This window comes from Elgaria multicarinata, chromosome 4, assembly GCF_023053635.1.
Source record: "Elgaria multicarinata webbii isolate HBS135686 ecotype San Diego chromosome 4, rElgMul1.1.pri, whole genome shotgun sequence".
NCBI classification, from domain to species: Eukaryota; Metazoa; Chordata; class Lepidosauria; order Squamata; family Anguidae; genus Elgaria; species Elgaria multicarinata.
In genome coordinates, this window is record NC_086174.1 from 106,133,439 (window position 1) to 106,158,372 (window position 24,934).

The window sequence follows — 24,934 nt, forward strand, 5'->3', positions numbered from 1 at the left end:
TATCCTATCTCAAGGGAACATGACAAGAAACAATAGCCGTATTCTGGTGTTGAACCTGAATAAGGTACACCAACACATATAAGATGGATGGGGCCACACACACCAGCCATGCTCCCAGTGTGCTCAACCTCCTTGCTTGAAGGCGAGTAAAAGCTCCCTGCAACCCCACCCCCCAATCAACACAGGGAGGTTGGTGACTTAGAGGGCAAGGCTGGTCCACATGAGAAAGTTGTGGGCACGGGTGGTGCACATGAGTGGTGCCTCTTGCACATGTATGTGTTAGGTCAACTGGACATAGAGAGGGAACCTCAAACCGGTTATTGAGGACACAGGCCAGTAACCCCATGCAGACAGAAAACAGAAGTGATTCAGAGGCGGCCCCTATGGGATGAGGTCTTGAGAAAAGAATTTGGATGGTACATATGATGAGGAGCTTTGGAAAAGAAACTACAGCTAGTTATTAAGAGCCTAGAAGGAGGCTTTGGAACACGAACGTATCAAAAGCTCCAGAAAAAATGAATGCTTGTCCTTTGCGAGTAATAGACTCATGGTACTGCTATCTCCCACCCCATCCCCATGAAAGGTCTAAGATCCCATGCTTAGTGTACATCAACAGAAATATTAATGTTATTATAGATATTAAGTGCTCAGGACAGGGGCTTATTACCTAAACAGTAAATGCATTTCAGCAGATGTCACAAGATGTGTCAGAATGACCTAAAATTACACTAAAAACATACTGGTGTACATTTGATGCAACCCGATGTCATATTGATGGACTATATGTGAGGTGCTAAATGCAGACGTCTGTAGCAAAATCTCTTCTGGCAGTTTAAACCCCAGCACATATCCCATCAAACCCTTTTACTAGGAAACATTCTAACTTCTGAAAGATTTCAAGAGAAAAAAAGAAATGGGTTTGTGCTCACATAAAAGAATAGGAAAATAAAAAGGAAATGTAGTAAAAGCCTTTGTTGTTGTTGCATTACAAAAAATACTGTTTTAAAGTCAAATCTGAAAGAAGATTTAGCAGGGGAGGGGTAAAAATGTAGCATCCTACTCACCAACATCTGACTTCTCAGCATGTATTTCTGAGGTATGGTTTCCCTCTGCAATGTAAACTGGAAAACTTGAACATTCAAGAAAGAGCTGGCATGCAGCAATAAAGGCAGAGAGGTATTCTTTTGGCGTTGTCTTCTTGGCTGTTTTCTTCCCTTTAGCTGCATCTCCTTGTGACTCCCTTGTGCACTGTGCAGCTTCTCCTTTCCCTCTAGCAAGGTCCTCCGGGAACTCGGCTGCCAAAGGCCGAGGCAAGGAATTGCTTGGAATGATGTACAGGTTGATAAATCTGGTTAAAAACTGTTGGACGTACTCCAAACAGCACTGCATTGCAGTCTTTTGAAGTGTCATCGTCTTTCCACTCCGAGATCCTGTCCCCTGGGTCATCTTGGACAAAGGCTGCACAACGGTTTCCTCTGAACCCACGGTGGAGGCTGTCTCAGTCTCGGAGGAGCCACTGCCTATAATGGTGGTGCCAGATGTTCCAGGACCTCCACTCAACATCCTGTCAATGTCATCGGTTGTATCTGCCTGGTACTGCACAAACTCAGTAAAGCCACTTTCGGATGACCGGCTGCTTGGAGGATTTTCACCATCTTCAAACAGATCATTGGGATTTTCTACAGAAACGAGTGGCATCTAATTGAGAGGGAGAAACAAACCAGCAAGAATGAATAACCAGCCACACATCTTACTGCATTTGTCTTTCGCTTATAGTCTACGGACAGATTCAGAAAACCAGTTTTCGCAACACATGGTCATTTTTTTTTTACATCACTGTTTAAAGGGATCCTCATGGAACTTGAATTTGAACACAACCCATGTAACACGATGGATTCCTTGGATAACAGGCTTGCATAAAACATGGTGGAGAAACTCCTTCAAACATACTATGGGTTGGATCCAGACAGAGCAGACCCACTGAAAATCAATGGGACTTAAGTCCCATTTCGGTAGGTCTACACTTTGGCCTTAGCTAGACCTAAGGGTTTATCCTGGGATCGTCCCAGGGTCATCCCTGTTCATGTAAGTGACACACAGGATATCCTGGGAGCAGGCAGGGACGACCCCGGGATAAACCTTAGATCTAGCTAAGGCCTAAGTATCTCTAACTCTGGATTAACATCACTAATGAGGTATTACAGTTTCATTGAATGCATTCAGATGGCATATAATGTTAACTCTAAAAGCCAATTTGACTATAGAATAAAAATGAGTATGTCCACCCAATTCCATTCACTACCAATATATGAGTATGATTATCTCTTCAAATTTTTTCACTTTATTTGCATTCTATAGCACTTGATTTTTCAGGGACGTTTTGTCGGTAAGGCCACTAATGTAATAAAATGGCAATGCACAAGTTCTCAACACCTCAAAATACATGGCCATGAGTCACGGGTAACATCACTTTGGATAGCTGAGCCTAGCTTTCTGCTCTGCCCCTATTGTATTCCTAGCCCCTAACACTAGCCCAGTCACAGAGCTCAAATTGCAGTTCCCTGCCACAACACCACACCCTGCCTTTCTTTTACAAGAAAACTCAAGCAATGGATAATAACAAGCAATTAAAAGGATAATAATAGATATTAAAAATTAAGGAAGAGGAGTAAATTTCACAAAACAAAGTCGATCACAAAGCCACAGCAACAGCAACAGAAATTTATAAGCAGCAATCAGCATACAAGCACCATCACCAAAAGCCATTCGAAAAAGTGATGATAAAAAGTAAGCAGTGATGGGCGAAATGGAATTCCAAACAAAAGTGCCATGATCAAGACAGCCCCATCATTTGTCCCAACATGCTGACTCAATAATGGTTTCGGAACATGGAGCAGGATCTCTGATGTTGATGTAGGTGTACAAATGGCAAAATACACCAGGAAGCAATTCTTAAGGTAACTTGGTCCCAGGCCAATAAAAATTTACATGAAAGAACGAGTCGTTCCAAATTGGCCCCAGAAATGTTTAGGTTACTAATAACAGAGTTCCAATGACTGGGTTCACATGATGGCCAGCAAAGTTAACAAGTCACAGTGGCTTGTTAGCCATGGTGTGAGAACTGGTTTGATTTTCTATTTAGAAACATTTTTATAGCGCCACCTCGCCATTTCTGGCATCGTGTCGCTTTACAATAAAACCATTTCCATTAAAAACCCTCAACCCACATTAAATGGTCACATGATTTGTTTAATCAGCCTCGCCAATGAGATTACCATGCTACCCAAAGCTGATGAGTGTGGGTTGTTGCTCTGATTAACAGCCAACCAGAACCCAAGGTAGCAACCCATCCTCACCAGGTTCAGACAACATGGTACGTCACGCTGGTGAGAATAATGAAGCAAATCAGGCTGCCACATGCCTGGCATGTGCAGCATGGTCAATAAACCACTGTGGATCGTTAACCACAGTGGCAATCATGCAAACTGGCCCATTTTTAGCTTCAAGGAGATGATGTATTCTTTGATTGTCCATAAAGCTAGCTCCCTTCCATTTCTAGGGAATAGAAAACATACCTGCAGAGTCCCAGCTATTTAAGCTGTTGAGTGTTCCTGAGGCACATACTAAGAGCATAATCTTATGCACGTTTAAGACCGAAATAAGTCCTACAGATTGCAGCCTATCTTTTATAGTATAAAGTCTGCAAGCTGCAAAAGGGTTCATGTGGAGCAATCTGTCTATTCTTGCAGTATGGCAACAAATGTCACAGAGTTTTAAGCAATAGAAAGAGGATTCAGCTCATAGCAATAATTTTTAAAAAAAAAATCCAAAAGAAGGCCCGTTGCTGGATTACCTTTTTATCTTCCCACTCCAGGACAGTGCTGTGCCTACTTGGAAGCTGCAAAGCACCATCAGTACCAGCGGACAAGAGAGGGGGTTGAACCTTGCTAAGAATCTTGGAGCAGAGTTTCAAGGAATCTGTTAGCTCAGACAAGTGTAAAGTCTGGAGGTGGCTCGTCAGTGCAGAGATCATCCTGAGTAACAGCTGTGGCAGATGTTCCGTTTGTATTTCAATATAGGTCTCCTAGTAAAAACAGATATGTAAAAGGCACTCATATCAATGGATTGTAGCTACGACTTTGACATAGTTCCATTCATAACTAAATTCCAACAATGGTTTATTTAAGAAAGCTTTTAAACACATAAACACTGGTGGAATGGAGTGGACGAAAGGTGGGCTCTCCCACCTCTTTCCTCTGCTTAACAGCCTCCGTGAAGGGCTGAGGGAGGGCCTGCTGAATGGGGTGGGCTATGACACGGGGAACTGAGGCAGCGGGAGATAACAAAAACCAGGCTGAGGTACCTTCTGTGAGCAGAAGCTCTACTCACAGATGAAACCTCCACCTGGTTTTGGGGGTCGTTCTCCCCGCTTCTCCCTCAGTTCCATGCACAGCAGCCCACTCCATTCAGGGGAATTTCTCAACTCTTAGGAAAGGCTTTTTGGAGGTGGGAGGGTTTGGGAGTCTGCTAGGAGAGCAGGGGGGGGGGGAAGTCACCTTCCATCCATGTCCTTCTTCCAGGGTTTCTTTGAATCCCACCCAGTATAAACTTGTTTTCATAATAATAAATCCTGATAATTTAGCTCATTCACAGTGTAATCTTATGCACAGTTATTCTGAAGTCGGTCCCACTAAATTCAATGGGGCTTATTCCCAGGCAAGTGGGTATAGGATTGCAGCCCCAGTCACAATATGCAGTCATGCTATGGGGAGATAATGCCTGTGGGGATGGGTAGAGATAACAGTGCTGCTATTTGCTAAATACAGAAATTGTGTGTGTGTGTGTACACGTTTACAGGCAAACCAGTTGTATGTGAATTCCATCACAAGAGATGAACCAGCACAATATTTAAAGCATTTCAGGAGTGATGGCTATAGGGTTTTCTCACCAGTGCCAGACCCACAAAGCTACCTAAAGAGCAATGAAAGCATTATCTGGGGAAGAGAGGTTTCCCAGATGCCATCTAAGGAACTGCATTTCCCCAAAATCAGAACACTGTGACTTCATCACTTGGAAAATGTGATATATTTACAAAAGAAGCACAACCTGATGTGTTTGCTGTGCACTGAAAATGAGAAACAAATATGCGTTTATTGCATTAAAAAAATGATCATGCGGAAAGAGTCTAGTACCACAAACAGATAATGCCAGAATAATGCATGAGCTAATGAAGTATTCATGATTTCTCACTTCTAATTTTACCGAAATGTATATTGCCAGAAATGTGTAAAAGGATCACTTTTAAGTAAAAGGGGAAAATAGTCTGAATGTCATACCTGACAAAGCACTCTCATACTTCTAGTAGGCTTTAAAATGAGAAAGCAAAGAATTTGAAGATAAAAGACAGATAAGACTGAGGAAAAGCATTTCCAAGAGACTTCAGTTAGGATACAGTGTTTGTAGAACATACTGTTGTGACATGCATAAAGAACTACTGTTATCTAATCATTTTAACAAAACCATATTGCAATACGTTCTACCGTCAACCATTAGAATAATAGGAAAGAGGGAGAGGTGGCAATAAGTTCCAATGACAAAGAAATGAGACGGATCCTGCATCCTAATAAAAAAATAAACTCAGTGTGATAAAACCTGATTCTATTAACGTTGACCCTGTCCTGTTGCTTTTTGAAGCAATGCCTACCCAGTTACATCTAATAGGGCTAAAGACAAAAATTAATCTCCTCCACCCCACCTTGTACAGTATCTATTTTCTAAAACAATAGAGGAGGTAGCAGTAAGAGAACAAGCTCTGTATTCTTGTTATCAATGAGCAAAGGGAATCTTACCAAAGATACTATATCCAACAAAAAATCAACTAGCAGGCAGAAACTGGTCAGGGGGCGCTCAGCGGGCTCACTACCACCTCCCGGCACAGTCTGTAGTCGGGCATGCAGGGATCTCCTAGAAATTCAAAGCACAGTTTATTTGTTGGTAGCAGAGTAACTAGCAAATATAAAGAGGCTGTGTAATGTAATAGTATTTCCTAAAAAAACACAAAAACCCACCGGTGGAAGTAACGAAGGTGCATTTCAATTGCCGTTATGGTACTCTACAGATATTGTTTTAAAGCGTTGCAAATTAGGATCTAAAGGATCAAGGAAATGAATGGATCCAGGTTTCCTTCAACTGCTATTACATTATATTTGCCCAAAGGTTAGGCTGCAATTGAGCAACTGGTGAAAAAGAAGCAGTCAGTCATTATGGGCTGGATCCAAAAGTGCCCCATATGTAAACGTAAGGTTTGCTTACATTCACGGGTGGGACTGATGCAGTGGAGGCTCCCAATGGAGCAAGAAAGGGGATGATTTTCATTGATTTGCCCTTTCCCCTGAAACTCCCTTAACCCTTCAGAGAAGCTTTCGGGGGCAGGATGGGAAAGGAGGAATCCACTTCCTCCCGAGAGCAGAGTTCCTATCACAGGAACTCTGGATCCAACCCTATAGCATCCCATTACAGACTAACCACAACAGACAGATTTTTTTATCACCTCTCGTGTCCTCAAACCAGTGCTTTTCACTGGAGTCACACTTTCAGTTGCAAGTTATCAAGCACTGAATAATCACACGATGTACATGCATGTATGAACTAGCTCCAGGAGTAAAGCAACGCCCCCTGTGTACTTTCTAAAAGATTGCTACCAACTATGAAAACCTAGAATTATACAACATTTCACCAAAATCAGAAGTGGATCAAGACTTTTATGTTCCTCCAAAAGGATATAGTAATATGTAAATCACCTTCAGTGAAGTATAACTTACCTACAACATTCTTCAAACCAACGTGCAATGTAATCCCACATATAATAAGGCTCAAAGGAATTAAACAGAAGATTGGCGGTTTTAATCAGCTCTGCTGTTTTCTTGTTTTCCCTCAATTTGCTGAAAGCAAAATGTAATAGCAGTATTTAATTTAGAAATATAGATCGATTTGCAGTCTTATTACAAACCCATTTCTCGATTTTCTTCCCAGCAATTTCCCCCTTTGTTACCACACTTAAATTGATTTTGCAATTTCCCATTATTTTCTAAATTCTTTTGCCAATCAGCATGGAAGCTTGCTGTTCAAGAAACACAAGTTTATAACAGGCTTGGGTCCATGGGACTAGCAAATCATCCTTTGAATCCAAGCTACAGGCTGCAATTTCTCTTTTGCTTTCTGTATAATCACCTGCTTAGCTGTGCATGGTCCTTGCTGAAGGAGGAGTCCACCTGAAGATCCAGCTCTGCTTTGCACTGTGTGTATAATGTCCTAAATACTTCAATCAATACATCCTCTAATATTACAGGTCCTAAAAGGAACAAGAGAAGGAACTGCAATTATTCATTGGTTATTATCTGAAGTGGTCCCAACTCATTATACCTACAGTTTAATCCAAAGGTACAATTAGATAAAGTACACATATTTTTCTTGCATTCTTATTACCTTTGGCTATTTAAAAGCTACTGATTTCCAGAACTTTTGCAGAGATTCGTTCATCCAAAGCTAAATTTTGACATGCATGATTACTGTCAGAGCTCATAATGTAAGATAAAAGTATTTGAGAGTCTCTTTCTTAGCACTGTACTAGCCCCAATCCAGTACCAATATTATATCCTATCGCAAGTGGGATGGGACGGGATAGAAGGAATCAGGAAGTTGCCAAGGGAGACAGTGGTGGTAGGGAATAACTTAGCCTGGCATAAAGACTTCACAAAACGTAACACAATATATAACAAGCAGAAGCTGTTTCATGTTATATGCAAACAGTTATGGCACTTCACTGTGTGGATGGAGAATACTATATCCTACCCTCCAGTGGGAAGGGATGATGGGATGTTGTTGGACCACAACTCCCAGCATCCCTCATATTGGCTAGCTTGGCTAGGGCTGAAGGGATCTGCAGTCCACCCACATATAGAGTGCCACATGTTCCCTCCCTCCGCTGTAGGGGAAGGAGCAACCCTCTTTGTGTTTGCCACTTTTTTTAGGAGGGGGGAGGTCTTTGTTTGCTAAATGGCTTGACAAACCCTTCCGTATTGTGCCAGTCCAATGTTCAATTTATGCAGCTTCTTTTTAAATAGAAAGTTTAAAAGTTAACTACAGGATGTCAGAGACAGTTGTGGGAGTTGTGTTGTTCTTCACAACTAAATGACAAGCTTGGAAGCTTCCTCTTAACAATTTCACAGCCACATTCGACCTTACAATCACAAAATATTTGCTGGAGGAGTGGGGGGGAAGAGCTGCACTTTCCCAATGGTAGAAAATGGTGGTTAGAGTGCTGGGGAAATGCCTTCACAACAGGAAGGTGTGCTAACTAGAAGAAAATTCCCTAAGAACCCCTCTCTTCAATAAAACACGATTAACAACTCTGCATTTATTCCATAAAATGTTTATTGGGCTGGATATACTTAGAGCAAACCTTTTGAAATAAGTGGAAATTAAGTTAATGACGACTAACTTAAATCCCACTGATTTCAATCGATGTACTCTAAACTTGACTAAGACTGGATTCCAACCTAGCATCTGGAAAGGCTTTTAGACACAACTGCAACATGTTTAACTGCATGTAATCTAGGTAAACAATTGTGCATTTACACTACTAAAACCATGGAACTTGTCAATTGAGTAAAAGAGTGCATACACTGTTACGCTATATGTTCTGGAGCTCTGAAAACAGAACAGGAAAGAGAACATTGCTGCCACTAACCTCAGGAGGAACAAGATCCCTTGGTTGCGCCAGTGCAACATGCTAACATGATTCCTGGGGCTGTATTGATTTCATTAAACCTTAATGCGTGCACACGGCCATGAAAGATTTAGGCTGCGATCTTAATCTAGAAAGCATCATGGCAAGCTTGTTGTCTTAAAACGTTTGCACAGCTTACCTTTCAATGGCAATTGAAAGGGATGAAGCCCTTATACAAATAAAAATACGGATATTTTTTTCTTTCAAAATATGATTCAATTGATTCCTGGTGGCCGTTTTCCTTGTTTTACCTACATTATGTGATTTTTGACTTGCACCCTGACCCCCAAAGATGGCCACTGACATTTCTACCAGCAACACTGCAGTGGCACCCCTGTGATGCTAGGAAGCTGTTATATTCTGCAAGGTTGTACTAGTTCATTTATTTATTTACTTACAATATTTATATACTGCTTCCCATTCAAAATTTCAGAGCAATGTACAAGATAAAACAAAATAAAAACAGAATAAAAACACATTAAAATATTTTTTAAAAAAGCAAAAAAGCAAAATGCAAAGTAAACCGTGGCTGGTCATCAAGGGAAGGCTTCATGGAACAACAACGTTTTCAGGAGGCGCCGAAAGGAATACAAAGATGGTACCTGCCTGACCTCCAGAGGAAGGGAATTCCATAGGAGGGGGGTGGGGGGTTAGTTCAGTTGTTAACCCTCCCTGGCACCTCTGATGCCACTTCAGTGCTAATGTCACATTACATCACCAAACTCTTTGGTAATGGGGTGGCGGGCAAGTGGGGCATGGCTGCAAGACCCTAACCCAGGGATACAGAATCTCTTTCACTTCGAAGGCCAGATTCCATGTCGGAGAAGCTCTCAGGCTGGATGAGGCTGACGGCAAAAGAGGTGGTGGGGGTGGAAACGTATCAGCATACTGCAGCTTAAAAGCTTAAAGCACTTGCTGACAGTAACCGAGCCTTGGGAGAGTCATTTCAGCCTTTTCGGATGGAGGGAAACTGCCTAAAGGCCAGGAAACTACTCAACCATTGATGGTTGGGGAAAGGGGGCTGGGGCTTTGGAGGAACCCCAGAAGGCCGGATTGGGAACCCCCCCCCTGCCCTGCCAAGGGCTGGATTTGGCCCCTGGGACTGAGATTCTGCAGCCCTGCTCTAACCCATCGTCTGGTCACAGAGGCTCCTGTGCATGCTTCATCATAGTAATTTGCTTGGTGAGAACAGCAAAATGAAAACAAGATGGTTCAAGGCTACTATTTATTGACACTGCATCTCTTTTGATCGCATATGTAATTCAGAATGTCTGGATTGTTGCTGCTGTTTTACACACGCTCAGCACTATCCAGACTATTTCTTACGCAACAAGAATCTATCACATATACATACAAACATGCATGACACACTGGCACCTAAGGACATTGATATAGCTACCTAGCTCAGGTTTGTCCAGTAAACTGATAAGAATCCGAAAAGGCTTTAGATCCTGCATCAATGTGCTCTCCTCTCCGTGCACATTGATTTGCAAAATTCCCACCATTGCCTGCAAAAGAGGACACTTTAGAATCAACAAGTATGACAGAGGGAATATAGGCTAAGTGAACAGAGAGCAAATTAAAAAAACCAACACTCACAGCGGTGAAACCCATGTCTACAGACAAAGCCTGGAGTGCTACACTTAGCGCCTTACCTGTGATCTCCTGGCCCATGCCTTGAGATTATGTTGCTGGTAGATAGTAGTAATGTTGGTAGTAGAGAGCCAACTTTCTGCTTCCGTTAATATATTGAGTAAAGGATAGTACAGCAAACTCTACTGGGTTAGCTGGTCATGACAAGTAACAAGTCTATAGACCAGCCATCCTGCATGCAAAATACTGACACTTGCTAAGCTTGTAAGGACAAAGAGTTGGATCCAAAGTTCCTGTGGGCAGAAATCCACTCATGGGGCACTCCTGCTAGAGGAATGGGGAGGCAATTTTTGTGGATCTCTTCTTCCTTTTTGTGCTCCAGGGCCATTGAAAGGTTGCAGGATGGTTGGGGGACCCTCTAGAATAGTGTGAGAAGGGAAAGCAGCAAAAATCACCTCCCCCTCCATCCTCTGCTGGACCTCAGTCCATTCTGTTTGCGGAAGGAAACCTTCCATTCATGGAAGGAATGAAAGATCTCATGATCTTCTGTCAAGTGGATCTCTAGAGTATGCCATGGGGCAACTTAGGACAATTAAGGCCACAGTTATGGGCCTAGGAAGATGCTTCATATAGAAAATGTAGGCGTAAGGTGTGTACTGCTTCCATGATGTAATTTGAACATCCTTTATTTAAACATTTCCCTCACCATTCAAGAAAACAAGTTAAATTCTAAGCACAAGTTAAGTCCCCACCCCAACACTTGTTTTAAAGGTCAGTTAGTTTAATACAAACATAGGAGCTAAAATCCTAATGAAGAAAATAAATATTGGAAGAAGGGAGAAAAGAGGGTACATTGAAAGTCTTATTTCAAGAGGAAGTTGCTTTGAATTATGATTTCTGGCATGTAAAACAGGTGAGGAACATGTGGTCTTCCAGACGTTGTGCAGATACAACTCACATCATCCCTCACCACTGGCTATGCTGGTGAGGGCTGATGGGACTTGCAGCCCAATAACATTAGGAGAGCCAGATGTTCCCCACCCCTGTTGTAAATATTGTTATCTAATAACACTGTTCTTTGGGGAAAGACTTGAAGAACACACAGGAGAGACCTTCAGGTTTTGCACAATCAACCAACTTGCCTATGTCCAAAAATGGTATTATTTTCTTGACTGAAAATCTCTGTGATGTGCAAATTTGTAGTCTCCTTGAATTTCGTAGAATCATAGAATAGTAGAGTTGGAAGGGGCCTATAAGGCCATCAAGTCCAACCCCCTGCTCAATGCAGGAATCCACCCTAAAGCACAACATAAAACACCTTTCAATATGGGTGAAAAACAGTAGCCTACAAAATTGCAGCCAGCGCATCAGACGGTAGGTTTGTCACAAGCAGGAATTCCTACAGTGAGCTTGAACAAGGTCTACCAAGCTGAATGCAACTCACCAGCCATGGATGATAATCTACCAGGGAGCTCGATAACCCTCATGGTTGTTCTGCCTGCTTTCAGATGCAAAAATGGAGTGGGTGTAAGGGCTCTTTATGGGTCAAAATACATTACTGAAGGGCTGGGTTTGGCTTGGCCCAATATTACTACTACAGGTTGCATGAAAAACAGCCAGCAGGAGCAGCAGTATCATTTGCTTCAAAGGCCAGCCCACTTTGCAATACAGTGGAATGGCTACATATTGCCCCTATGGAAAAGCATAAGAGCAAGTTCTGATGCTACACATATTCCCCACCCTCTGCCACATCACCCAAATGTATTAAAAGCATGACTACCTGAACTAGCATTTCCTTAGAGAACGTATTGAAATAGTATGTAGCATGTTCTTCAGGATTGCTATGTCTTGTGCTTCTAGGCCCTATAATGGCACCATTGTTATCAAAACCTTCAAGCAAAGAAAACAAAATGGCAAATTAATACAATGCTTATGTAAACAGGCAGAGAACAACAAACAGAGAGAACAGCAGCTTAGTTCTGATAACTTACCATTTTGCCGTCCAAATATTGTTGGCAAGAGGAAAGACCATTTTAAATTCAATTTAATAAAAGGCAACTAGTTGCATTAAGAGCAAAACATCAGGCTGGTTTCACTTCTATAGAGATTCCTGACATTCTGGATAATGAACACTGCACTTAATTCTTCCCAGGAAAATTAATAATGTAGACTTCACAAGAATTAAGATTGAAATAATACTATAATATTAACAGCAGCAGCAGCAGCAACGACAACGGCTTGACATGTATAGCACTTTTGAGTAAAGTGCTTCACATCCATTATCCTGTCCTAGCCCTTACAATAACCCTGAAAGGTAGGTCAATATGGAGAGCTGAATCAGTGAATGTTAGCTTGCCTGAGGGTGCAATCCTATGCATATTTAGACAGAAAAAACTCCTACAACTCCCAGTATTCCCCAGCCAGACATTGTAGGGAGTTGCAGGGCTTTTTTCTGTCTACACATGCATAGGATTGCACCCTTAAGCTACTTAAATACATTCACAGCTAGGGTGAGATTTGAAATGCGAAGGTCCTGCTTCCCAGTTCAGTCTCAGGCTGCAGTCCTAACACATATAACACTACAGGGTGCTATATGGGTCAAATTTAGCTTCAGAACAAGCTAAATTTGGCCCGTTTGGTGCTATGTAGCGCTAACGTGGCCATTTTGGGAGGAGCGTTTGCTGTGACATTATCCAATTTAAGGCTGGATGATACATGGACCTTATCCTCTGCCCCCAATGTGCATACTATGTCATAGAGTTGTGTTAGACTATGGATATTGAACAACTTTCAGCCCCAGGGCTAAATTACTCTATGTTTTGGGGAAGCTCTCAGAGGCCTCAGTACAGTGATAAGTGGGAGTGAAGGCAAAAAAGAACAGAGCTAAAAATACCAGCATATTTTAGCCTAAACCTCGTACTGGCTTCAACCTATAAGAATGTGAAAAACTGTGCAAAAGCAGGGAAAACACCCAAGAAACACAACTGGGGTAAAGGGCGTGGGCTGGGGGAAGGGAGTATAGGGATCTGAGAAATCCTTGGGGGTGGACCTTCCACCAGGTGGGCTGGATTTGGTCCAAGGGCCAGAAATCCTACACAATTGCTTTAGTCCAAAGGTTATGCACCTTGAACAGGGTAGTATAAATGGAAAATTTATTTATTATTTATATCCCTCCACATGGCTTTATAAAGAGCCCACAGGGCATCTTACAAGCATTAAAGGTAATGCATAAACAATCACCAAATAGAAAAACCATTCCAACACAGCTACTGAAATCACAGAACAACCAAACATTAGAGGAGAAAAACAACAGAAGCAAAGTTCCATGAAATGGCCACCTGCCTCACCTTTTGCCTGCTGAAATAAAACAGTCTTCCAAATGGTGAGGAGAGAACTGGCTGGGCTTCCTCAAGGAGGAAATACCATAGGAAGGCTGCCAAGGAGAGCCCCACTTGTTCAGACCAAAGGCCTACCTAGTCAGTATTCTGCTCCCACAGCAATCAACCACATGCCCATGGGAAGCCCAGAGGCAGGACGCGAGCTTGTGCTCCTTGGTCCTCGTCTGATGTGATCTTAGACAGGGGAGGGAACTGGGAGCAAGGCCTCTTTTGAAGAGATTCATGCATGAGGAGGGAAGAAGTTGTTCTCTTAGGGCAGTACCCAGCAGAGGGCTTGTGCACACGGCTGCCATTGCTTGCAGCAGCGATGCAGGGCTTCTGAGGTCAATCCCCGAAACAAGTGGAAACATTCATTTCTGGAAGGGGTGTGAACTGCAGAGCTACATCATGGCCGCAAGCGGTAGTGGCCGTGCATGGATTGCAACCGGCAGAGCTGGCCACGTGTACAAAGCCCCTATTGGATACCGTCCATAGGTAATGCAGACCGAAGCCTGGTGCTTTAAAGGTTGAAACCAGCATTTTGAATTGTGATTGGAAACCGGCTAAGGTCTAATGCCGCTGTTTCAGTTTGGATATAATATGCTCCCTTCGGGCCAGTCCTGTAATTAGATGGATAGCTGTGCTTTGAACTAACTGAAGGTGCCAGGCACATTTCAAAGGAAGCACCTGATAAGAGTGGATTGTAACTGTCCAGCCTTGGGAATACCAACAAATGTGATCACATTAGCAGGTTGCCTTTTGGTAGGTGTAAGTTGCAGCTGGCGAGCCAGCCTGAGTTGGAAAATGGTGCGTCCGGCTTTAACCCCTGTTCAGAAGCAATGGCAAGTCCAGAAGCAGCATCTCATCCCCAAACAACACTTAAACTCTCTGGGGAGAGAATGATGGCCCCAGCCTGAACAGGAAAACCAAAACTAAATCAACTAAATCCCACCATTTTATCTGGGCTGAGCTTGACAAGGAGAAATAAACTCAAAGAGACTAATGCAACCTCATCCCAAACCTTCAGACAATGTCTCCAAGCAGTTTCATGTTGAAAATAATGGGGGAGAGCAGAGGACCTTGCAAGACCACAAAGGACAAACTCCAAGAGGAAGAACAGCAGTCCCCCCCAAAACCAAATTTTCTTCTCTAATATAATACGGGTTTATTTGGCCTGCGTTTTATTTTACTTTGCTGGTGGTGAACAGCTACTGATTCGGTTTTTCTTATTATTTTAAAAACCATTGATATGTTAAACTGCATTTCTAGACTTTCTTTTTAAACTGTTTCCTGCTTTAAAGATTCTTGCAAACTGAAAAGAGGAATATAAAATTCAAATACGTAATGTATAATAAATCCTGCACCTACCTAGAAGCCAGGCATAAAGCCTTCTATTGAGTGACATATCTCTGCGCAGAACTACATGAAGAGATGCTGACAGAATTCTGACCATGTCTGGGCGTGTTGCCTAAAATTGGGAATGTTACATTTAAACAACAAACAGCAACAGGTGTCACATTCAAGGGGTGGTTGAATAGGGAGAAAAAAGAGATTTTAATTTGCTTCCCAGTACCTCAGAATCCATACAGGCTGAGATCAGGAGCCTAACAAAAATAAAGGACTTCTATTATTATCACTCTCCCCCACTGAAGGGGCTTGTGTCTCTGCAGGCATCGGCAGATAAAGACCACATCTTCACCTTTTTATTGGCAATTTAATTTGGTGAAGAACATACTGGAAGAAATCCCTGATTAATCACCAGGGGCCAAAGACTTAACGTTTTCTCCTTTATACCCACTTTTAAAGCAAATTTAAATATTTGAGTATCATCTGCTGACGTTAACTGGTGCTCTGATGCACCTATGGAGCTCTGATGCACCTATGGAGGTCCTTTACCCACAAGATCTTCTCCATCCATTTCAATCTGCGTTTTCACACCTTTCACACACACATTTCAATGCATGCAAGCTCTCGATCAAGATCTCGAGTTGTTTTCAGGACAACTAAAATGACTTTCGGAATTTCCAGGATCATTTATTACATTTTCAACCAAAAGAACAACAGCTTTATCATTTGAAGACTGGGAAGCATGATTAAATAGCATCAGGGTCAGGATCAAAAGAATCTCTCTCTCTCTCTCTCTCTCTCTCTCTCTCTCTCTCTCTCTCTCACACACACACACACACACACACACACACATTTTTTGGTGTCTCCTTTCCAAGGGCAGCCTCTGATGTGTTCCAAAAAGCCACCGCCCAAAGTCAGGGGAACTTCCAGAGCAGCATTCCTTAAGGCACGGGTGGGCAACTTGCGGCCCTACAGATGTTATGATCTGCAACTCCAATCATCCTTCAACACTGGCTATGCTGACTAGGGCTGTAGGCCAAAACATCTGGAGGGCCACAAGTTGCCCACCTTTGCCTTAAGGCACGAGGGGCTGCCATTAGAAAGAAAAATGGGCTCTCTTCTTCTTCCCATTTTGTGCACATGGAAGTCCTTTGCATATATGTAGCAGACTCTCCAGACCCCATATAGATCTGTTGAGATAAAAGCCCCGCGCCTGGTGAATTAGTATGTTAACCCTAGACTATACTACACAGGTCTCGGGGAATCTTAAGAAAGTTTAGTTGAAGTTTGCAGCCATGGATATGTGCAGCAGGATGTTTCACTAAATATACTTTCAGTAGATTTTTACCTGACTCATGTGGAATGGAAAACAGAAAAGTATCAGGTCCAGTGTGCTCCTCTGTACTAATACACTGGAATCCTGCACTGAAGTGCTTACTGCTTCTACCTGAAACAAAATGGTCATTAAGAACAGTCATACTCAGCCATGCCGCTTTGCTTACGTTACACAAAATTACACAGATGTACACAAACGTCATTTAACTGTGGTCAGGTTTGGAGGATACTGTCCCATGATCTTCCCTCAATGCGTGATGGGATAAGTTGATTGTGCCTTTCTTCCCTCCACACAATCTGGGCATGGCTCTTACACATGTACACCCTACATGGATGTCCAGTAGCGCTGGAGGGGACAGGCAGGCACATCAAGCATATCAGGAGGGAAGCCATTTTTGGGCTCCTCCATCACTTGTGGGAGAGAGATCAAAGGAATGGATCTCTGAAGCATCTGATTCGAACTGGGCCAAATAACAAAGTAATGTTTAAAATGAAAAGAACAGAAAGACATGTGGCGATCATGGAAATAAAATGATGAAACTCATGAAGGTATAAATACTCTTCAGAACCTATAATGCCATGGTATCTAACACAGTACACACCAGAATATGTGATGTAACAATTTTCCCCACACATACACATACCATACCCTATACTCCATGTGTATACATATGGCAATAACTACATTGCAAAAAAATTAAAAATAATTCCAGGTTAGATGCCTTTTTCAACAACAACATATAGGGTAGTCCACTGACGCAGTGTTCCCCAAGCAGATCTCCACACTGACAGAAATGGGTGGGGGTGTTTCTTTACCGATTCCTCTCCATTGCAGCCCCAGCACCTCCTCCCCACTGTCCCACCCAACCTCTGGAGCAGATTTTTTGTGGTAACTGGAGGGAGAATAAATAAAAATTGACTCATTTCTATTCCACCAGTGAGATTCCTCTGCTGGATTAGTAACCTTGTACAGACTGAAGGAGCCCTTCTGTCTGCAGGAAGTACTTTTTGGATCTAACTCTAAGTCTTTCAGAAAATGTATTTATTACATGCTGATATCATAAACGTTTGAGTTACTTTAAAAGTAGGAAGGATTACTTGGCTCATCAGACTAAACTTATTGGAAAAATCCAGCCGAAGTTAAGTTCTTAAATCCACTGATCTCCGTGGGAAATGTTTAATTCTCCTACTGAATTCATAGAGACTTTAAAGTGCTTAACTTTAAAGCGTGCTGTTTTATTTAGCCTGACAAACAAGAAATTTACCATATTTTGAAGTATTTTCAGAATTAATGCGTTGTATCCAATGACGAGTGTCTGCAAGTGGAATGGAAAATTTCCTTCCACCACAAACCTGCTCCAGAGAGATGGGGGAACCTTTTGAAGGACACTTTGGGAAGTGTGTGGAGTGGGGAAGAAGTGAGCAAGGGAAGTCCTGCTGCATAACACTGGATGTAGCTTTATATCAGTCTTTTAACAATACAGCTTTTACATCTAACACATGAGTACTTTGCAATTTTGTGGTTGCTATGATATACACAGAATGAAGTTCTTTATGTATTAATTATTTCAAGAAGTTATGAAGACAAGTATTTAGCGCTGGGCAATTACAAAAATAAAGCTTTAGCGTCTCTTACCATCAGTTCAATGTCACTGCCTATAATATAGAGCTGATCTTCCATAGAAAGCTTTCGGTTCAGATGGGAGAGAACATAAGTAATTCCAGACAACCGAACTGCAGGACTAGTGAGAAGACTACCCCACAGAGCACTGTAGAAAGCTGATTGGTCCACTGCGGCAGCTACCTTCTCCAGCAGAGTGTTAGTTCTGTGACACAAGCAAAAACAGTAAAATGAAAACTGAAGTCCAGGTAACAGGATAGTCTTAAGACACTTGCAGACAAGCCTTTTATTGTGTATTTATTCTGCCTCATTCAAAAATTTTCACGGGTGTCCAGATGCAATCATCTTGCATCCCTTCTGCTTTGCTCTCACCACTTTTTCCATCTTTTGTCTTTCCATAAAAAAAAAAATCCGTTGAGGAAAAGCCAAACAGCTGCAAAATGACTTTTGATTTGTATTGCTAGATCTGAAACTACCCAAAGACTGGAAAAGGCCCTAGGCTCTTGGAGCTATGCATAAAGATTGTACTCTATTGCAAACAGGAAGATATAAAGTTATAAAGGATAAATAAGGAGCACCCTTAGCCTCATGCAAACTGATTGGGTATGCCAGACTTTCACCAATTAAAACACGAAGATGGAAAACACACGGCCTTGGTCAAAGATACCAGAAGGAAGATAAAGGGCCTGTTCAGATGACACTTCAGGCTCTCTGGTTAGTGAAATTGTGGTTAGCACTAGCCACAAACCGTGCTGTTGCACACAACACTTTAAACCATGGTTAGAGCTGCTAACCCTGTTGCAGACGGTCCGACTCTGGTTAGCGAGTGAGCAGGGTTTCGCAAAATGCATCGCACAAGGCACCTTCAACCCTGCTGCTTAACCAAAAGCCTTAACAGCAGGGTTTAAGGTGTCTTCTGAACCAGCCCAAATTTTGACACAGAACCTGGAACTCTAGAAGAGCTGCTTAAGGTCACACAGAAAGCTTCTGTTACCAATTCAGGTTCTGAGTTTTTCCTCTTGGAGCAGCTGGCTCCCATATAACATACCACAACCACTTAAGATTAACAGTTTAGAAAATTATACAGAAGACAAGATTTTATAACAGTGATATTACATTAAGCTATAGCCTTACCTCTCATAGTACTCGGACCCCTCTTCCAAGCCAGGAAGTATGCCAGTTAATAAGCCTTGCAGGCCTGGTTTCAAGGTTTTGCCCAAAGGAAGGTAATAAACTTCGTACAGGCTGAGCAATGCTGGTTTGACAGACATGGCAGCATTGGCAAGAAGAGGAAACAGGCCAGAACTATATATAAAAAAAATACAGATAGAAAGACTGATAAGGCAACTATGTAAGACTGGACTACATCATTTTCACCACATAGAGATAACTAGCTGTTTCCAGATTTGCCCTACCATGAACAAAAGCTCTCCTTCCATTCACAGAAGAAATGGAGATCAAGTGGAGGCACCATCTGGAGGGAGAGTGTGAGGAAGTTTTTCCACCAATTCCCCCTTTCCACGGCAGCCCCCACGCATCTCTCATGCTTTTCCAGAGGATACCACAACCCACCAGAGCAGCTTTTGGGGGGCGCACAGCAGGCTACAAGGGAGGAGGAATTGGTGAATATCTCCCTCTCTCCTTCCAGTGGGAACATTCCATGAGCAAAGTTTTGCTCACAGTAACTAATTCTTGTGCCCAACAGCAAAGGAGGTGTCAAAGACTTCCAGCTACAATCATCTCTGAATTTTCCTGGTGCATGCATTTGTTTGGCAATTTTTTTCCTGTCATTCAAAATTGTTACTAATTTACAAAATAAGTTAATACCCTATTATTAACTCCATGGCCATGGCAAGTTCTGCTGGCTTTGACTTTTATTATGATTTATACTATCATCATCATCATCATATAGCATCACTATCTGTCCACTAGAAACAAAAACTAATTAATTTAATACTGGAAAAGGCTACTGCAGATGAACACAAAAGGAAGTTTAATTTTTTTCATCAGATTTTTTTTATTTTTGCTTGTTTCCAGATACATATATCAAAATAAAAATATTCAGACATTGGGCTTAGACCAGGATGCTAACACAAATGCTTATTTCTGGTTTATAACCCCCCAAAATGGGATATCCCCAGATAGTCACTGATATTATTGATCCTTTCTGTGTTATAAAAGAACATCATGCAATGGAAGTCTGACTTCTCTTCTAACTCTCAACGGTGAAGTAATTTTATAGAATGGTGATGTAAAACTACTGTTTGTGCAGCTATTTTAGGCGAATAGCTTAAATTTGGTCTCCTAGACAGAACAGGAAAGCTTTTTAAAATATCAAATAGAGACCACGAAGAAGAAACTTAAGTTCATTTGTTTTTAATTTTCCATTATAAACAGTTCACGCTACTAAATTGATCCTTGCTGTCCCATATAAACAACCGCATGGAGAAATGCTAAAGAAAACCAGGCTGCTGTATACACACAGCAATCTGAACACCATGTTTGTGAACCATCACTTTAGGAAAAAATGTAGCCATGATCACAGAGATGACTGCTGCCTCAAGTAGCAGTTCTGCAGGCAGGCAATCAGCTCTAAACATAATGGCATGAAGGAATTCAGCATTTTGAAGCAGTCCTTGGATACATTAAATAGAATGAATGAATAGGCACCATCTGTTCTTTAGGAGGGAAAATGCAGGACACTGACAACTTATACTGATGTATCACTCAATCACAGCAGGACAAAAGGATTTACAAACTGCCCACTCTATATCTTCCTACCCGCACCTTCCTTCCAGACAGTTGTCCATATAGTGACTGACCGTAAGACTGACTACTCTGTTTTATATTGTACCTTGTGGTGTCTATTGTTGATGTTGATGATGTTGCCTAAAACCTATTTTGGTTGCATAATAAAGATTTGGAATTTGGACAAGGTCTACTGGATCTCTCAACAATTTCAAATGTTAAGCTGCCTTCTTTTAGAACCACAATGACACATGTGTGAAACGTTTTATGGGATTTATAAAAACATATAAAATATATTAGTTTATTCTAAGAGAAACAGAATGTGGTTAAAGCCAACTAATTCCCAAAGTACAATGCAAATGTTATTACTTTTACCTGTACAGGAAGAGATCTTTGGCCAGACGCTTGGGCCCAATGATTTTGAAGATAATCTCATACGTCTCAAGCGCCTTCCGGTGAACCCCACCTGGCAAGGCAGGGTGAAGGCATTGGGCAAGGCGCTTTCCTATGGTCAGCTTTTTGGGTACTACTTGGTACTTTGCATTGTTTTGGAGAACCTAACAAGAAACATTGCAATGCATTTTAAAAGCTCTTAGCACCCTATTTCAATCAGAAACTTTACAGAGTTCATCAATTTGCAATCAAATATTCTAAATAAGTCCTGCTAAGCTGGATAAGATGCATTAGGAGAGCCCACTCTCATATAGTTGCCAAAACTTCTGATCTAGCAAATTAACTTTTTGCCTTATTAATATTATAAAGCTTACAGAAAGCCAAAGAGTTAAAGGCTTCTTTGTTTGTCCGGCCCTTGTGCTATATTGTATCGATCTCAGGAAATACAACCACACAGTCATCTGCCATATGGCATAAAGTAACGGCCTAATTATTAGAATAGGTACGGGTGCATCTTTTCTATGGGGTGTGTGTGGGAATTTTGCATCAGTTCACATGTAACACTAAATAATGATTTGGCAATTCGTGAATAAGCCTTGTGCTTGCATGTTCCTTTCTTCCCATCATAGGATCTATTTTAATGAATAACTTCTGCTTTCAAAGAAATTTGCTGCAACATCCTAACTTGTAAACTATGTTTTGTAAGAGACCTCCATACAGGGTAAAGGCATGGCCTGAGCATTGTCAGTTGACAACTAAAAAAAAAAGAAGAAAAAGAGGGGGGAAAGAATACTGTATAAAATACACAGAGAGCAAGTAAAACACCGGAATGGCAGAATGAACATATATAACAAAAATTACAGCTACTATAGGGGCCAAGGACAACTTCACATATTATTTTGTGTGAACACTCCTAAAATGTTTTAAGTGTACACATACAACAGTACACTTACCTAAAATGTGAAGTGTGAATGCAATGAACAGCTGACTCAAAACAGGTACATCAATCAAAAAGCCAAAATAACATCTAGGTCTCTACTTCTCCCTCTTGGCTTCAGACTGTATTGACTGCAAAGCTGCACACTGATTATGTAGTGCAGGCTTCAGATACATGGATTTTAATGCATTTTAAAAACCTAATAACTTTCTTTTATTTATTTTTTAAAAACACACACCTAATAATCTTGAGGATCCTCTTAGTATTCATGACAAGTTACAGGTGTGTAGGTTTCATGGTCTTAGAGCTATGGAATTAACAGGCAGACACACATCTTCTAATAGATGGAAGATATGGTTATATATAGACGTAGGTGGGAGTATTCATTTAACAGAAGTTTGACGTCTCAGAATTTGGACTCCCACTACATTAAGTTTTATTTAAATATTTAAAATGATCTGCCAGCCCATTCTTTTCCCAATAATTTAATTTAAAAACTACACCAAGACCCTAAATTTTATAACTAAATTAAATAAGAGTTTAAAACATCAATCCGTTTAATTCCTCTGAGGGCTCCTCCACCATACCTTGTTTAGCTTTCCAAGTGATGAAATTAAGTCTGCCCACTCGCTGGAGTACTCAAAGCTCTTCAGAGCCTTGTCAACAGCTGCCACATAGTTCCTGTACTTGGAGTCACCCAGTAGTTCCAGCTCCTCTGCATTCATCCTCCCGCAGAGTCCGCCTAGAGACTAAGTTGCAATTCATGTAAAGTCGTGAGCTGAAAGAAACAGAGCAATTGTTTACATTTCTCCAAATCATAACTTGCAAATACTGTGGGATTCAGACTGTCAAGCAAATGCATTGCCAGGTCATATGAGACACAAGTACCCTGAAGTCTGTAAAAACATTGGCTCAGAACCAGAGGTGCGCTAGTGGAAGGGGAGTGGCGGAGGGTGACTTCCCTTCTCCACCTCCTTTTGGCAGCCCACCGCACCCAGAGAAGCCTCTCCTGACCACTGGGGAGCTCTCCTAATTCACAGAATCATATATGCATAGAATAGTATAGTTGGAAGGGGCCTATAAGGCCATTGAGCCCAACCCCCCTGCTCAATGCAGGAATCCACCTTAAAGCATCCCTGACCAATGGCTGTCCCGCTACCTCTTGAAGGCCTCTAGGGTGGGAGAGCCCACAACTTCCCTAGGTAATTGGTTCCATTGTCATACTGCTCTAACAGTCAGGAAGTTTTTCCTGATTTCCAGCTGGAATCTGGGTTCTTGTAACTTGAGCCCAATCATTGGATTGGGCTGTGGCGCAGGAGGCTGACTGAAAAGAGGAGGGAGATTGTCTAAAATCAAGCAGAGTTGTCTTCCTTGAGAAGAGCAGCCACTTACAGAGGGCGCCTCTGCCCAATTTTAGGCAGCTATTCTTCCTCTTAGCACCCTGTTCCACAGCGTCCCCCACAATTCAAGATGGTCCCCTGACCTTCAGGGGAGTGTTGGAGGGAGGGGAATTGTTGCCCCAAGGGGGTGGGAATGTTTACTAAAAATAGTAAAAACAAGTATAAGTATCATAAAACAAAATGTAAGACAAACTATTTAAAACAAAAATTCTGTTCTACCTAGTAGCAAATGCTGAAGGGCTTCACACAAATTCAAGGTAAAAATTTCCAAGGTATTGAACTACCTTGGTCACTCTGGTAAGAACTTTTTATTATGGGGCAGCCTATACATTACATACATGCATGTATAAATAAAACAAGGCTTTCTAGGATGGGGGCACTTCCTTGCCATGTCAGAGGAGGTGGAAGAGGAGAAGGAGAGAATAGAGAAAGTAGCCAATCAAGGAAGACAATACAGGAAGCAGAAGCATCAATTTATCATTTTTACTATGGGTCTAATAGAAAGGGGAGGGTATGAATTGGATACCTTCACCAAAGGGTTGTCTAGCAGATATATCTGCAATAAAAAACAACACTTTCAAAATAGATTCTGCAACTGCTCATTTTTACACCTTGAAAATAATACTTAGATTTAGCATCATGAAAGTGTGAAACAGATTATTCTGCAGCTACCAGGAACAAAACCTCACATTTAGGTCTGCAGCAATATTATAAAACAGGGAGAGTCCAAAAACTTCATTCAATGGTGTTTTAAAAAAGAGTATAGAAGTCCAGGAAAGTTAAAAGATGAAATAAATCATCTTGAATTACACATAACTAACAAATCCCATTTTAGTGTTCAAACTATGAGATATAAAATATCAACTACAACCTAAACTCCTCCAAAGTGCATAGATTGTCCCATAATACTTGGTGCTGTAGTTGTAGTTTATTATGGAAGACAAAAGGAAGGAAGTACTTCTCCATGCAGTACATAATTATAGAATTCACTGCCATGTGATGTGGTGGTTTAGAAGGGATTATAGAGATCCGTGCCAAATAAGTCCACCAATGGCCATTAGCTATGAGGGCTATATGGACTTTCTATGCCAGAGGTAGATTGCAACTGAGTATCTCCTACTTCAGGGCATCACCTTTAAAGAAATGAACTATTATCTCTTGAAATGAAACCGTGAACAAAAGTATCTAGTGCAGAAATTGTTCTTCCAACTCTTTTCAGTATCTACATTAAAAAAAATCCAACTAAAGAAAGATGTGTGTGGAGAAAGTTACTTTATCATACCTAATGGAGGATTAAAAATAACAATGGTTCTGCATTTCTTCACATTTCGCATATGGAAGATAAACTACATGGTATTATCTACTCCATGGGTTGCCAGCTGAAAAAAATGTGTT

The 24,934-nt window shown here is 41.5% G+C and overlaps 1 protein-coding gene across 3 annotated transcripts in view; it reads right to left on the minus strand.

The window, feature by feature from the left end:
• The window catches only part of DOP1A (DOP1 leucine zipper like protein A), a 63,367-nt gene that overhangs the window by 31,564 nt on the left and 6,869 nt on the right, over positions 1-24,934 (minus strand). The window contains exons 2-15 of one of the 3 annotated variants that reach the window (XM_063124915.1): positions 22,727-22,917; positions 21,185-21,366; positions 19,196-19,366; positions 18,077-18,266; positions 16,454-16,552; positions 15,127-15,226; positions 12,162-12,271; positions 10,188-10,296; positions 7,231-7,351; positions 6,822-6,941; positions 5,850-5,964; positions 5,337-5,366; positions 3,854-4,084; positions 1,065-1,698 (exon numbers count right to left, since the gene is read on the minus strand). In XM_063124915.1, the coding sequence (XP_062980985.1) occupies positions 1,065-1,698; positions 3,854-4,084; positions 5,337-5,366; positions 5,850-5,964; positions 6,822-6,941; positions 7,231-7,351; positions 10,188-10,296; positions 12,162-12,271; positions 15,127-15,226; positions 16,454-16,552; positions 18,077-18,266; positions 19,196-19,366; positions 21,185-21,366; positions 22,727-22,864 (2,350 nt within the window). In that variant the 5' untranslated portion in view covers positions 22,865-22,917. Of the gene's footprint in view, positions 1-1,064; positions 1,699-3,853; positions 4,085-5,336; positions 5,367-5,849; positions 5,965-6,821; positions 6,942-7,230; positions 7,352-10,187; positions 10,297-12,161; positions 12,272-12,372; positions 12,409-15,126; positions 15,227-16,453; positions 16,553-18,076; positions 18,267-19,195; positions 19,367-21,184; positions 21,367-22,726; positions 22,918-24,934 lie in introns of those variants that run through there. The other 2 variants (XM_063124916.1, XM_063124917.1) reach the window with 2 other exon arrangements.